General features: G+C 41.6%; 1 protein-coding gene across 2 annotated transcripts; it reads right to left on the bottom strand.

Moving 5' to 3' along the window:
- Positions 1–6949: 6949 nt before the first annotated feature.
- LOC311149278 (serine/threonine-protein kinase PAK 2-like) lies at positions 6950–15735 on the bottom strand. Of its 2 annotated transcripts, XM_084186405.1 has the most exons (16): positions 15513–15723; positions 14662–14714; positions 13797–14130; positions 12149–12255; positions 11850–12000; positions 11723–11754; positions 11442–11558; positions 11203–11335; positions 11025–11088; positions 10863–10911; positions 10493–10605; positions 10202–10319; positions 9911–10010; positions 9344–9540; positions 9050–9187; positions 6950–8866 (listed from the first exon to the last, which is right to left on the bottom strand). In XM_084186405.1, the coding sequence occupies exons 3-16, from the start codon at positions 13984–13986 to the stop codon at positions 8780–8782; spliced, it is 1596 nt and encodes a 531-aa protein (XP_084042531.1). In that variant the 5' UTR covers positions 13987–14130; positions 14662–14714; positions 15513–15723; the 3' UTR covers positions 6950–8779. The 2 variants fall into 2 exon arrangements, with proteins under 2 accessions (XP_084042531.1, XP_084042530.1); XM_084186404.1 differs by lacking the exon at positions 14662–14714 and having other exon boundaries at positions 15513–15735.
- Positions 15736–16400: the final 665 nt, after the last annotated feature.

The raw sequence follows: 16400 nt of genomic DNA, 5'->3' as shown, positions 1-16400 counted from the left end.
ACAAAATGAAGAGAATAACATGGGTGACTGAAGCAAAACATTTTGTTGCATTGGCCGGGAATCGAACACTGGATATAAACTAGTACACCTGAAATAAGATGGGGAATGTATAATATTTTGAATACATTTGGAGTATATTATCAATGTTCTGAAATATTATTCATCAATCATATGTTATCAGTATACAAAAATAGCAAGTAAAAGTGGGTCTATATTAAAACACTGAATTATACTTATACTAAATAGTATAGTAAATATAACTATTTAGTGTACAAAGGTACAATATAAACGTTCCAAGTAATACACTTCAAGTACACTGTGTTTTGGGCTTGGGAAAATACACTGCATGATCAAATAAAACCAATAGTGACAAAATCTAATTATAATCTATCATTCAATTCCCCAATACATGGGGAAAAAATATCAGAATACAGTTTCCTTGTTTAGAATTGAACCCCCAATAAAAGCGTTTCAAGAAAAAGGCAGCCTGAAAAAAATAAAAAGAGCCCTAAAGCGTTTCCCATTCATTCTCTATGGTAGTCCTAAACCACTACGGATGTAATATATTTTCGGCCACACACTGATTCAGTGGCGCTGTTTCGACAAAACGGCTGTTACAGCTATACGCGACTGGCCCCCGCGTGACAGGCGGGGATACTGACCACTATACTAACGAGGACTGAAGATGTGCTAAAGCAATGTTTGTTATAAAACTGGCCCCAAATTATTGTCTACATCCAAAGCAGCTTTCTACAAACACAATCTGAACATTTTAGCAAAGAAATTACAAAATGAAGAGAATAACATGGGTGACTGAAGCAAAACATTTTGTTGCATTGGCCGGGAATCGAACACTGGATATAAACTAGTACACCTGAAATAAGATGGGGAATGTATAATATTTTGAATACATTTGGAGTATATTATCAATGTTCTGAAATATTATTCATCAATCATATGTTATCAGTATACAAAAATAGCAAGTAAAAGTGGGTCTATATTAAAACACTGAATTATACTTATACTAAATAGTATAGTAAATATAACTATTTAGTGTACAAAGGTACAATATAAACGTTCCAAGTAATACACTTCAAGTACACTGTGTTTTGGGCTTGGGAAAATACACTGCATGATCAAATAAAACCAATAGTGACAAAATCTAATTATAATCTATCATTCAATTCCCCAATACATGGGGAAAAAATATCAGAATACAGTTTCCTTGTTTAGAATTGAACCCCCAATAAAAGCGTTTCAAGAAAAAGGCAGCCTGAAAAAAATAAAAAGAGCCCTAAAGCGTTTCCCATTCATTCTCTATGGTAGTCCTAAACCACTACGGATGTAATATATTTTCGGCCACACACTGATTCAGTGGCGCTGTTTCGACAAAACGGCTGTTACAGCTATACGCGACTGGCCCCCGCGTGACAGGCGGGGATACTGACCACTATACTAACGAGGACTGAAGATGTGCTAAAGCAATGTTTGTTATAAAACTGGCCCCAAATTATTGTCTACATCCAAAGCAGCTTTCTACAAACACAATCTGAACATTTTAGCAAAGAAATTACAAAATGAAGAGAATAACATGGGAGACCAATGATGAATATCAACCCTGGATTGCAGATGCTATGTACTGGCCATTGAAAGGCTTTGAAGCGACTTACAGTTAGTGAATACATACATCATTTTCTTATTTTTCATACTGGCCCCCCGTGGGAATCGAACCCACAACCCTGGCGTTGCAAACGCCATGCTCTACCAACTAAGCTGTTTCCCTGCCGGCCATCCCCTCCCCTCCCCTCCCGGCCATCCCCTCCCCTCCCCTTCCCTCCCGGCCCGGCCATCCCCTCCCCTCCCCTCCCCTCCCGGCCATCCCCTCCCCTCCCCTCCCCTGGACGACGCTGGGCCAATATGGGAAATATTTTTTATATATGTATATATTTTAATTGTTTTAAGTTTAACTCACATAATATAATTTAAAAGTATGCATTAAGGTGTCTAGTGTCATATATGTGGCAAAAACGAATGTAGACATTAATAAATGCATTTCTACAGCTTCCACGATGGGGGAGTGCCAAGATGCAAGCACGGTGGCTTCAATACAGCGCCCCTACTAGTTATCTAGTGTATATATAAATCATTGGTGAAGACAGCGCTGCAGAGAATAATGTAGATTTCTAATCATGCAATAGGCTCTATGCACGCATCACTTCCGCATTGGCGTAAGGATGCTTGGGCATTTCCGGTTACCGGAAAAAAACATTAGACAGTGACAGGAGACCGTTATGATGGCAGAGATGAAGTTTACAAGGTGTTTGCTGGAGTTGCCTAAAGTATCTGTTAATGATATACGGAGGGTCGTCCGGACATCTAGTACGACACCACGTAGCAAACTGGATAAAGGCTTCACATTTTACGTTTCTTCTTTTCTTTGCAACTTTGAAGGTAATATGCTAACGCTAGCTAACCTGAGCTAGAAGCCTTGCTTTGGTGTTTTAAGTCATTAGCCCACCCAACTACCTCATCCCTATATTGTTATTTATTTTGCTCTTTTGCACCCCAGTATCTCTATTTGCACATAATCTCTTGCACATCTAGCATTCCAGTGTTAATACTATTGTAATTATTCTGCACTAGAGCCTATTTACTGCCTTACCTCCATAACTTGCTACATTTGCACACACTGTATATATATTTTCTGTTGTATTTCTGACTTTATGTTTTTTACCCCATATGTAACTCTGTGTTGTTGTTTTTTATTGCACTACTATGCTTTATCTTGGCCAGGTCGCAGTTGTAAATGAGAACCTGTTCTCAACTGGCTTACCTGGTTAAATAAAGGTGAAATAAATAAAATAAAAATGACTCCGTCCTGCTTCAGGTTAACCATGCTTTACATATTATGCTTCTGTGTATTTCAGATGACATTGCGTGATTCACAGCCAGTTGTGCTTGTTAAAAGCTACTGTTCCTGTGTGGCTGGGTGTGGGATATGCAATCATTTGGTTGCATTACTATATCAGACTGCCCATTACTCTGAATGTGGCATGTCTGTCGTCCCTCCTGTACTTTCGTGCACTGAAACAGAGCAGAAGTGGCATAAACCACGAACAATGGTTTGTATCATTTCAATACCAGACAGTGTCACATGCATACTAGCATCTCTCCTAATACCATCTCATAAATAAATAGAGAGTGAAGCCAGGACCTGTGGATGCCATGGTTGTAGTGAAGCCCAAACCAGATGCCTAAGCGGAATTAGGTATGCAGAGTCCAATGAAATAGGCAGACTACAATGTGTTGCGAAATAAATGTTATTAATCGCTGTTAGATTCTGGTGTATTTCCTAGTGAACCCTTTACTTTTCCTGATATTGTTATTCCAGATCTACACTTTACAAGGGCTACAGCGGTGAGCTACCAGACCCATCAACCCTCAACCCACTACTTGCCTATGCTGACATGGAACCAGACTCTCTTCCCCTTATCTGCAGAATGAACATCACATCTGACAAACCACTCGTGGACTCCATTTTTGCCAAGGTACAAACTGGCAGTATCCTGTCATATCAACACCCACCACCTCCACCTGACAGTGTTGTCATCTATGAGGATGCACCACCATTCCCAAAAGTGCCACTGGACGGTTACCATTTACATCCAACAGACTGTTCATACGAGATCATGACGGATCAAGAAAAGCTTCACCTCAGTTCTCTGTCTGTGACTTTGTCACAGTCACACCTGATTGAGGAAGCAACCAGATGCCAAAGTGAAACACCTGAGTGGCATTCACTGAGGAAGGAGAGAGTGACTGCTTCACATTTCCGGGAGGTAAGCCATGTTAGAGGTACAAGCACAGCAGAAAAACTGGCAGAAATAATTATCAGAGGGACAAGACAAACACCACTAATGAAAAGGGGGCTGGAAATGGAAGCAGGTGCATTGAAGGACTATGCAGTTCAAAAAAATCTTTATCTGACAAAGTGTGGGCAAGTCGTGCATCCGGACGCACCTTGGCTGGGTGCATCCGGATGCACGACTAGCCCACACTTTGTCAGATTAAGATTTTTCTCTAGCCTAGTATATGACCCACTTGAGCGACCATCATTTGGTCTAGTTGAAATGAAATGCCCAAATGTAGCCAGCTACATAGACTGCAAATTCCTGAGATTTTATCATGGCCTACACAAATTGAAGGAAAGCCATTGTTATTATTGGCAAGCCCAGGGACAGTTACTCATCACAGGCATGAAATGGTGTGATTTTGTTGTCTGTGCCCACGATGACATTTTCGTGCAGCGCATTTGCCGAGACAGCACTGTATTAAGCTCCCTGAAAGAGAGATGTGATTTGTTTTTCTTTAACACATACATGTCAAAATACCTCTCTATGAAAAGTAACTGAACAGACACATTAATTATTGTACAATCATTTTAAAATTTATTTTGTCAACTGTCTTATTTACAACATTGTAATATTAAAGGAGCGCTATGCAGTTTTGGTCATTTCTTCGCTTTTTTTCTCTATAGAGCTCCCCCTACATATAGATATTTGGCAGCTCCTATGTTTACTAGTGTCTGACTCCTCGCTCGGTCAGCCTGCCGTTTCCTCTTTCTCTGTTCCTCCGACAATGCTTTCCTAGCTTTCTGCTTCTTTTTGGCCAGCTCAGCCATGACGATAGTGTGAAAAACAAAAAAAACATTTCTATATGTTAAGTGTCCATACACAACATTAAATTGCAAGCATGTTAGCATCCTTATTGACAGTTATACAACATCTTAGAACATTTGGCACTAAGGTCAGAAACTGGACCACGCACATGTCAGTCCTTTTGCTTACTGCTCTTCTCTGTATTTAAAAATACAATTAATGCGCTAGTAGATAGCCTAGATCTATATAGTTTTAGATAGATACTTTACTCATCCCGAGGGAAATTCAAGGTTTCCAGTAACTTACAACAACACACACCACACATGCAACATTTAAACAGATAATAATACTAGTCATTGTTGACAGCTCAAATACATAGGCCTATATATTAAACACATTGGACATTTTAATTTACCTTGTGAAAAACCTTATGTCATCATCAGATCCAGCAAACCGCTCCAAGCAGAACTTGCTGCTGATAGTTATCTCCTCAATTTGATTTCGGAGCCTTGCTATCTCTACACTAAGTTCTTCATTGTGGTCAAGGGACATATCCAGCGCAGCAGGTTCAGTGATGTTGCAGTAGTCATGGTCAGGAGGACAGTCCAATTTCACAGACGGATTATTCATGGTTTCTGTGTTGGGACGCTCGGTCCTTTCCCAAACTCCGGGCCGTGGGGCTGGAACACTGAAATTGTTCCATTGAAACAGCACTGGAACAGCTCCCTTCTTCAGACGTCTGCGCCCAGCTAGAGTCGGAGGCTCTATCACATCTACACTTAGAAAGTGTCGGCTGCAGACTCGTGTGTTTGTTTTAAGAAAGTTGACTCGTCGAATGTTAATCACCCACCGTTTATGTAATTCACTGTCTTTGGGAAAAGTAAAAAAAAAAACGAACAGAATAATTGCATCTGGCAGACACTGTACATTGCGGCACACAGCAGTGATGGCTGGAAGAGCTGTCATCCCGTTTTTGAAAGGACACTTTCGTACGTTTACACGTCATCGTGTTATAAGTCAAGACGAAGTATTACAAGTAAAAACATAAACATTAAGATAAACAACAACAACGACGAAAATTAACCGTTTCGGATGTTTTTGACGACAAGCATTCAATGCTAGCATACGGTAGCACATTATTTTACGATAACCGGAAGTTTACATCCATCCTGAGATTTAACCGGAAATACGTCATGCTCGCCTGTGCATATCGCCTATTTCTACCAAGTTTCAATTCTGAAATGTTAAATCCAACAAAACAAAGCATGGCTAGTTACTTTGTATCCATTCAGTGTCACTGTCAAAAGCAGATTGTTGATTTTACTGGATAGGCCAAGTTGTTTCCTCACACCACACAATGAGACTTATGTTTTAAATCTTTAGTCGAGTTCTAAAGTTTGTATAGGTGATCATTTTCGTGTTCATTTGATATGCAAGAAATTCTAATTCTAGAATCAGCTCTGCACGTGTCGGCCGTCTGTGCACACGTGTTCTGTGGCCTGGACCGAGGTTGTGCGCCAGCTGGAATCACCAGGCTCACCTTTGGACTAAAATAATGTATAGTTCAAATCATAATACGTATTCATCTATTGGTATCTTGTTGACCTAATCCATTATCTGAGACCATCAGTAACTAAATCGTTATAAAGTCATGAATCAATGTGCCCATTCCTAGGCTATATCTCAGGCCTAGGCGAGAACGCACCTGGCCACACTCGGCCTCAGAACACGAGCCATTTCCACACAAAGTCAATGATGGATGGATGGACATGTGCATGTGCCTCTTGTTGATAACGCTCCTGAAAGCCGCAGACATCGATTACATTTCTAATTATTTTGTTCTAAGAAATTACAAAAACTGTAATACCCATGCATATATTTTAAACACTGTGCACTGCAGTCATGTTCACTAACAGATCCTATACGACGAAAAATGCTGGCAAGAACATTTTGGTGAGTAGGTCTATTTCACCTATTGTCTATGACATATGATCAATGCTTCTGATTGGACAATTAGATTTTGCATAGGCAAAAAGAATAGTAGCGCGTGCCTCATTTTCTTCACAAATCATAGATATTTCTCTATGTACTTGCTAAGGTCAGGACATTCTCATTATGAGTTGTTATAGATCAAGTGTGTGTGTGTGTGCCAGGTTGTGGCAGACCTTACCCTCTCACTACAGGTCCTGTAGCTGCCAAGCTCCTGCTAGTAGAATGGCTTTACAAACACACACTATAATTAATTCTGTAAGATTTTCAATTGATGAAATAACCCTTGATTTTGAAGACCCTTGATTAGGTGACAGTACAGAATGTCAGCTTTTATTTTATAAACCAAAACACAACCAAAACAAACAGCAAATGCATCCAACACATTTGTAGAGCTTGATGTAGTCATTGTGTGCAAGGAATATGGGACCAAATACTAAACTTTTGACTACCTTGATACACTATATATTAATTTGTCCAAATACTTATGACTTCTTCACATGGGGGGGGCGTGGGGACGACTAGATACATAAAGTGCTTTCATTTCTAAGGTAAAACCCTCAAATAAAAGGTGACATTCTGTACTATCGCCCCATATAAAACATCTGAACTCAAATCCCAAATGCTGGAGTATAGAGACAAAAATGTTAGCTTCACTGTCCAAATACATATGGAGGGGAGTGTACATACATACAGGCATGAGATAAGACAACCAAAATCATAAGGACATTCATGACATTTGTATTTCTTGGCCTACTTTTTATCCAAATTTAATCATTCCTTGAGCCCACTCTTTGATGGTATCTTACAGTGTGGCTTTCACACATCTCCATTCCAGTTAAGAGTCATGGTATACAGATAATATTATACAGATAAATCAAGAATAAGGACAAAATCAACAGCTGCATTTACTAACATTTGCAGACAATTGTCAGATTGTTAGTTATCCAAATAGAAAAAAAGAAACAGTAAATATACATTGCCTTCTCTAGCCTATAAAGCTACCAGGCCTGATATCCACTGTTTTTTGTCTAGTAAGGTACACAATATACTCTTTAAAATAATGTTTTAGCTACAGTACTGAATTACCCAAAAAGTACACAATTTGACATGTACAATATAGTTCAGTTTTTAATAAGAACAAAGAAAGTCGGCACAAGCAAGAATAAACCCTGTCATTCTACCATTGAATTTGCCCATAAATTGCACCTTTACTACCAAGAGGCTATTGATACAGGAAGAAATCACTGGTTGGACTGCCAAATGAGGCAACCCTATATCGTCATCAATATCACCACATTCAATGTTTTGAAATGTCTTTCCTATAACAAATTTGAGAAAAGTACAAAGATGAAATTGGGCACCAGGTGGGAATAACAGTTTCATTAAATGATAGGCCCATAACATGATCATAGTCGGGACACATGAAATTCAAGTATCAAAATGATTAAGAGGACACTAACTAACTGTAGAGGAAAATACAAGGACAGTAAAAATTATGGGAAAATAAACATAATATGACACAATCAACAATACATTAGGCCAGACGTCGGCAACCCTAGTCCTGGAGTGCCACAGGCACTTCATGTTTTTGATTTAACCGACCTGGAAGACCAGGTGTGTTGAATTTAGGCTATCACTGAACTTAGCTCAGTTGGTCAGGTGTGGTGCCTAGTTGGAACAAAATCCTGAAGTACCTGCAGCACTCCTGGAACAGGGTTGCCTACCCCTGCAGTAGGAAATGTTTTGCATTTAAGGCAGTAATATTTCCTCCAAAAAGTAGGAGCTAGATATCTATGTTAATTCCATGTTAATTCCAAATCTAGACCCAACGTGACCCCCCCACCAATGTTTTCTTGTACAAAATAACAATGCCTTGCTCTGAAAATAAGCACTTTCATTTGAGTTGTCTTCAAACGTTTCTGAGTGAGAATCGAAGAGTTCATATGGCCAGCAGTGGGTTGTGTTCTGGATATTTTTGGTCTTCTTCACAGTGAGGTTTGTCAGGGCTTATCAGGCTGGAGCATGGTGGTGTCACTCAGCCTATTGTCTGGCACAAACCTAAACAGTTGGCACAGATCTGGCACAGCACGGGAAGGCATTGTTGTTTGTTTGTTCTGTTGTTTGTACGGTTAACGGTTGCCTTTCATGGCCTCCTTAGCAGCCAAGATTAGAGGTGTAAGACTGGAGAGGGGCTTTGCCAGCTTCAGGAAGGGATGCTAGACAAACAGAAGAGAAGGAGGAGAAAGAGAGCAAAGGGTTAACATTGGAGCTCATCTCTATTGTAGTACATGCAGACAGGGTAGTGATGGAGGAATATACAGCCAAATCCAACCAATCAAGTTAACACAAGAGTAGAAGAGCAAATCACAAAGGAAGCCATAGATAGGATGGGGCATCACCTGCAGCAGCTCTTTGCCCCCGCCTCTCTTCTCCACGTCCATTTCCAGGCAGAGGTTAAGGAAGTCTCTGAATATGGGAGACAGCTTCTCTGGGTTCTGCAGCTCTGGAGTCCCATTTGTGGCGATCAGGTACAGTGCCTGGGGGAAAGGAAAGAAGAGAATTGTGAGGTGCTGGAAAAGTATGTTACATCCATGTCAGTCTTGTATCACTATGGAACTAGCTTTTGATGCACTGTGATATAGTAAAACAAGGAAATTGCATTTTAGGAGGGTGCTGCTCTATGGTTCACTTACTCTTAGCGGGTTCTCATTGAGGTATGGAGGCTCCCCCTCAACCATCTCAATGGCCATGATGCCCAGGGACCAGATATCAACCTTAGGCCCATAGGCCTTCCGTGTCACCACCTCAGGTGCCATCCAGTAAGGCGTACCCACCATGGTGCTGCGCTTGCTCTGCTCTGGAGTGATCTGGGCGCAGAAACCAAAATCGGCTGCACAGAGAGAAGGGAGGTGGGGGGTGGTGGGGGGGGGGGGGGGAATTCAGAGAGAGATGTTGTCAAATGTTAGTGAGGGACTGAAGGGTAGCAGTACAAACAGTAGCACTAGCTTGTAATAGTCATTTGTTGACTATCCTTGCCAAAATTGTACTAATTTTTCATAGCATGCAGATGGCAAATGCCAGCTATAAATATGAATATGATTATAGAACCGTTATAGAACTGTTTTACAACATCAAAGCGAAACCATATACCGCAGACTGTCAATAAGGTAAATATCTACCCCCAACTATTAGGGCTGTTACTTCCTCTACTACTCTACATAGGTCATGGCCAGCCTGGGGTTGTTTAGGGGGAGACTCACTGAGCTTGACAGAGCCATCCATCCCCAGTAGCACGTTGTCACTCTTGATGTCACGATGGATGACCTGGTTTGCATGAAGGAACTCCAGTGCTTGTAAACACTTCAGATGGGGAAACCAATGGTGGGGGGGATAGCGCAATGGAGCAAGAGAGGGGATGAAGGAACAACAGTCAATATTTCCACATTAAATAAAGGCTCTACATGTGAACAACACACAAGTTACCCACCCAGCCACTGTTAAAGGGTAAACAGGTCAAGGTTAATGCAGTGTGCCGTATAAGAGCTGGTCACCTCTCTGCAGACAGCAGCTATCTGAGCCTCGTCCATGCAGGTCTCTGTCACCACATCAGTCAGCGAGCCACCAGCCAAGTACTCCATCACCACATAGAGCTCTTCCCCCACCAGGAAACTAACATAAACACACAGACACCAAAGCCGGAGAGGTTGTTATGGTATCTTGTATTGTACAATACTGTACACCCAATAGTGTTCCACCATCACTAGGAAGTTAGGTTTGGCACACCCAACTTGCACCAAAGTTAGTGCTGTTAAGGTTAATTATATATTTGACCATTCTATTACCTGTCTACATAGTTGACAATGTTCGGATTCTTTAACTCTTTCATCACCATAATCTCATTGATGATCAGCTCCTTCTTGGGCTGCTTCTGTAGGTTGATCTGTTTAATGGCCACCTGTGAGAAACACAGGAAGGAAAGGTTCAAAATGATTCCTCTAAAATGGGTGAGTGATTAGTTATCCTGCAATCTCTCATCTCCTGCCAGGCTTACAGTTCTCAAACTCTTTCCACATTTCTGTATCTAGTCTCTGCCCCACTTTGCATGTCATTCCTCAACTCTCTTTCTCTCAAGGTCTCCTTCCTTTTACATATTCTCCTCAATCCATCCATCACCGGTCAGTCAACCAATGACAACCCTTAATTCCCCTTTACCTCCTGTCCGGTGGCGACATCAATGGCTGTGAACACTGTCCCTGAAGCCCTGCGGAGACAACGGTTACATATTTTCAATAACTCGGACACACACCTCTGTCACACACACACCCTCTTCTCATGCCCAAATACACCCCAATTACCACCTTCAAATAAACTTACCCCTGTCCAATTTTTTCATATCTTGTGTACTTTTTTTTGGGATCTCCAATGCTGACTATAGTTCCTGTGGGCAAAGATAAAGTTATACAGACCAGACCAATACTAAATTCCCCTGACAAGAGGGTTATATTAATAACTACCTGTAACATTGTCATTGTAAGAAATGTAGTGTGTTTACTCAGTTTGTCCATGATCTCCTCGTCTGACATCTTGCCCTTCTTCTTCTGTCTGTCTAGAGCCTTGGAGGCTGCGTCTCCATCTGGACACGTGGCTGGAGCGGGGATGGGGTCAATGACGGAGCGAGTGTAAACCTGCAGGAGAAACACACACACACAATAAATAAGCATGAGAGAACATGAGCGAATGCGAGCAAGAGCTAAATAAAAATTGAGGTGAGCTCCCGTCAAAATTACTCACACTCTTAGTGTATTCTGGACGTGGTGCCACAATGGGTGGGGGAGCTTCATCATCATCATCATCATCATCAATGTCCTTGATATTGGTTGATGAGGGTTCCGTGCCCTTTTTGACCGGCTATTGCATAAAATATAACAATAGACATTTCATACATTGCCCACACATATTTCGTTCACACATATTTTCGGGGCTGCTATGAATGAGGTCAAGGACCAAGAAATCCCAGCCCCATAGTATTCAGGTAGCTAGTAAGTAATCACTAGAAAGAAGTCAGTACTTACAGAGTGGGGTACTGTGGGGAAACCATCCTTTTCTAAAAATGAAAAGGGAGAGGGAAACAATTGCAGTCTTTAAAGAGTCTGTAACAAACTTAGAAAACAGCAAAGTGTCATCCATGTGAAAGCTCACCAGAGGAGGAGAAACTGAGGTATTTCTGGCGGCCGTTGCCCGTAGAATCATAGAATTTGAGCACGTCGAGAACAGCCTGTGGGTTCTTCTTCTGCTCTGACTTGGTGATGTTTGACGTCTGGAGGAGCCGTGCCCATTGCTCTGGCATGCCCTATCAGAGAGGAGGATACAAAGAGGGGGTGGGGTCAGGGGTCAACTAACTAACTCGGGTAGAAAAGAAAACTAGCAGTACTACGGTCCTCCAGGCTGGGATTTGAGTATCCCTGGAGTAAGAGTTGAAAGAAAGTGTGTCTACTCACAGTGAATTCCCCAGTGACAGCATCAAAGCCAACGTGGATGGTGTGTTCAAAGTCTGAAGGCGGAGAGATCTCTGGTCTTTCTTTGTCCCGGTCTTTCTTTCTACCACCTGAAAATCATCAAATAAACCATCATTACATTCTCTGTTAATAAATGTGCTGAAATGTAATCAGATACAACAATGGATAGACTGAAATTGAACAGACTGAAATTCAACCTCTACTGCCACTGGATAGTCTGATGCATACAGATGGTAACTAAGATAAGATGGATTGGTTCTGAACTAAGATACACTGAATGAAATGTAGCCTCTACTGGAAATGCACCTTTAAAAAAGGGCTGAGGCTGTGGCTCCATAGGTAACTGCCCCATCCCGCCCTGTGGATTTTTTTTTCCCCCCCCAGAGCTGAAGATCCGAATCACATTCTGCGCATGAGTTTCTCTACTTTACGCAAAAATGTTTGTAGTCATCTTCCTTTCACATTTCTCACTGTCAATCGTGAATAATAATTTTTCAAGTTTTACAGGTGAAACATCCATGCAGCATCTGCATACCAACCATTTGATCGCAATCAGTTTCATAGAGATATGCATTTAGGCTAGATCTTCTTGAGTTATAGTGTTGTTTTGAATTATGTACAGTGAGCGAATTTTAGAGCAGATGGTGTTAATAAACTGTAGCATAGTCTACCTGTGTTTAGTTTCAATCAAAGTACATATTTTGTGTAGTGGCGTATTCACATATTCACACAATCATCCTGAAATCTTTTAGGCTGTGTTTTTTGTATTACAGTAACGTTATATCAGGGATGAGCAACTTTGATGGGGGTGGGGGCCAACAGAAATCTGAGCTCATCTTCACAGCAGAGAAATTTCAGAGAGAAATTTCCTGCAATTACACACATTTTGCCATAGGGTGGAGAGAAATGTTTGCAGTTTTTAGTATGATATCTGAGTGAGACTGACTAATAAACATCAATGGGGGCCCCCCGGCTAGTCATTCGACCATGATAAGAAATCAAACACATTTTTGTTGCCATGGGCTAATTGACTGACATAAGAGAAAAACTGCTGATGCACAACCAAATTTCAAAATTACACCTTGTTTATTCTACTATTCTAACTCGCAACAGTAAGTTGAGACTGAGGGAATTGATCCGAGTACCTTCAAAGCCCGCAGGCCGCCAGTTGGCCATCCCTGCGTTATACTATGCTATTATATTCGGTACTGTTATGTAGAATACTATCATTACCATGTGATCTTGCAGACATTGATTGAACTTTGATCTAACATGCGCAGAATCTAATATGCGCAGAAGATTCGGGACCGTCAGCTGTTGGTAAGATGGGTCCAGAAAAGTCGGATCCACAGCCACTCCGTTAAAAAAATAGGACAGCTGACCCATGCTTAAGAGCAGTGGTTCCCAGCCAGGAGTACTAGAACCCCTGGGGGTACTGTGCCTATCCACAAGGGGTACTTGAGAAGACTGATGAGACCATAAGCCTACTGGTAAAATGCACAGGAGGGGGTACCTCAGGGGTACTGCGGGCAGAATAAAATTCAGTTGGTGGTACAGTAACCGAAAAAGGCTGGGAACCACTGCTTTAGAGCCCCTGCCAGTGCACCACCTCTATGGACTCCAGTCTCACCTTTCTCTGCTCCTGAGAAAATTGAGATTATCTTGTTGCGGGGTTTCCTTTCCTCTGGAACCGAGGGCAGGGGCTTGGAGCTGTGATTGGCTGAGAGCGGGTCCTTGCTGGAGCCTGTGCTGAAGATCGTGCTGCTCATCCTGACCGGGGGGGCCGGGGGCTTGTCCTCGGGATCCCCATTATCACACATGGTCGCAGGGAGGGGGAAGGACAGAAAGAGGGTAACAAAGAGACAGACAGGAGGAAAGAGAGCGCTAATGTGCACAATAGACAGAGGTGGGTGCAGAGAGATCAGGAAAGGGAATCAGAATAGAAGGAGAGCACGGAGTGATATCTGCGAGACAAACAGAGACATGATCAGCTTAACCACACAAATGACAGGTGAACAAGAGCACATGCACATTGCCTAACAGATTAGGTAGTATTTGCTTTTGAAGAGGCCAGTCCAGTTTTGTTTTGGTAAACCTCTTAATTTTGATCTTGAGGTGAAACAACACTGGATGGGTGTATTGCAGAGGCAATATGAAGGGACTGGCCATGAAAATAGGTAGGTCTAGAATAGATGATATGCACCTCATTAACAGCAATTACTGTCATTTATCAGAAATGTGTTGGATACAGAGCTAAGAAAGGCACTAGAAGTGCAGACTGTGGTGGGTTTTTAGAGGGTTAATAATTGATGTAGTAGAGATCAACAACAGGGAGGGTTGGGTGGAGAAGCAGCATCACAAAAAGCAGCCACATTACTAATGTGTAACTGTCTCCCTTTTATTGTATCCTTTGTCATCTCCATCTAATGATGTAAGATAAGTGACCAGGTGAAAGCCAATTAATTACAAAAGGATATCCACTACATTGCTCTCACATGTATCCATCTTCTCAGATCAGTGTAGATGAAAGAGAGGAATCCATGTCAGACTATCGAGAAACACAAGAAATGGACTGGGTATTATCATGACCATCATCATAATCACCTTTCAGATCATTAACTTTAGCTAGTCAGGATGGAGAGAAGAAAGTAGAGGAATAAATATAAATTCTCTCACTCAGCCACATTCAATACCATTGACCTAATGTTAGGTCAAGGTTTCTGAAAAGTGCAACACAGCAGGGAACTAGTACTCCAGATCACTCCCTATTACTTCCAAACGTGAATTTCCATGATGGAAAAATCATTCTAGATTCACTGTGAAAGATCAGATGCTCTGTGAAAGATCAAACGTAATACTTGCAGGTGAACCTAGCTAAATAGTTAGGCCTGATTACACGATGATATTAAGGCTAGGCTAGTTAGCTAACTCTTTTACCTATTCAACTAAGTTACCAAAAGCAAGTTAGGCTAACAGTTGTCCGGAGTTCAGTTAGCCAGCTAGCTACCTAAAGTTAGCTAGGCTAACAGTTACTTGAGTTTAGTTAGCCAGCTAGTTAGCTAATTGCACATAGTTAGCTAGCTAACGTTAGCTAGCACGGCTAACAACATCAGAAATGTGCATTAGTGTGAATTAGCTAGCTAGCTCTGCTATTGCTAGCGCTAGATTAACAAGCTAGTTTATCTCCAAGGACGAAAGCCAGACAATAACGATACCCTGCTTGACAATACAAATTTACATTTGGTAAGCAACATAACTGCATTAGCTAGATAGCGCGTATGCTCGGTGCCGGTAATAATTTAAGAGTCTTTTATTTGCTAGCCAATGATGTCGACTCGCAACTCACCAGGCAGACGCCACACACCACAGAAAACTTGGGTCCAAATCCTCGACGCTGTGAAAGCTTTAATTTGTACATACGTAAAACAAAAGTTATGATATTATGTAGTACTTGCACAAGTTACACGATATACAGAGTAACCCAATGTATGATTTCAACAGTTCCTAGATAACTTTTTCGTCAATCTTTTCGGCCGGATGGATACTTCTTCTTCTTCTTCTTCTTCTTTGGTATCATGGCATTCGCACATTTTGTTTGTGTATGCTGCCACCTACTGTGCGGTAGGATGTGCTCAACCACGTTAACGTGATACAAAAAGAAAAAAAGAAAGGGGGAAAAGGAAACAAAATCGCACCACTAACTAACCCTACACCTATTTACCATTATATAATCAAAATAAAAAACACTACCCAATTCCCCTACTTTGACCCTATCTGCTCCTGCACCATGCCACCGACCTGGGAGGACGGGACACTACCACTCAACACACCCTTTAACTCTTCTGAAGTCAAATCTTGTATACCCAAATTATTCTCTGCAGCTGCCACCACAACATCTATTTTCTGTGATTCACATTCCATTTCTACAGTACAGTTGATAACCATTGCTATGAACACTAAGAACCCAACCTTACTGAAGCATTTCTCCCGAGTGGCGCAGCGGTCTAAGGCACTGCATCTCAGTCCTTGAGGCGTCACTACAGACCCCCTGGTTCAATTCCAGGCTGTATCACAACCGGCCGTGATTGGGAGTCCCATAGGGTGGCGCACAATTGGCCCAGCGTCGTCCGGGTTTGGCCGGTGTAGGCCGTCATTGTAAATAAGAATTTGTTCTTAACTGACTTGCCTAGTTAAATAAAGGTAAAATATATGTATATTTTTTTATATCACTCGT

Source organism: Coregonus lavaretus (assembly GCF_964263955.1).
Source record: "Coregonus lavaretus genome assembly, chromosome: 21".
In the NCBI taxonomy this organism is placed as follows: Eukaryota; Metazoa; Chordata; class Actinopteri; order Salmoniformes; family Salmonidae; genus Coregonus; species Coregonus lavaretus.
Note: the sequence above shows the minus strand (reverse complement) of the source record. Positions and strands in the feature narration are given on the sequence as shown.

Bases quoted from the DNA above. Each gene is read 5' to 3' on its own strand.
- LOC311149278 (XM_084186404.1), bottom strand. From the start codon at position 13,986: ATGTGTGATAATGGGGATCCCGAGGACAAGCCCCCGGCCCCCCCGGTC. The intron at 11,559-11,722 runs GTAAGTACTGAC...TTTATGCAATAG, and splicing joins TCCCCACAGTACCCCACTCT to CCGGTCAAAAAGGGCACGGA. The intron at 10,912-11,024 runs GTAAGTTTATTT...TTGTCTCCGCAG, and splicing joins TATGAAAAAATTGGACAGGG to GGCTTCAGGGACAGTGTTCA.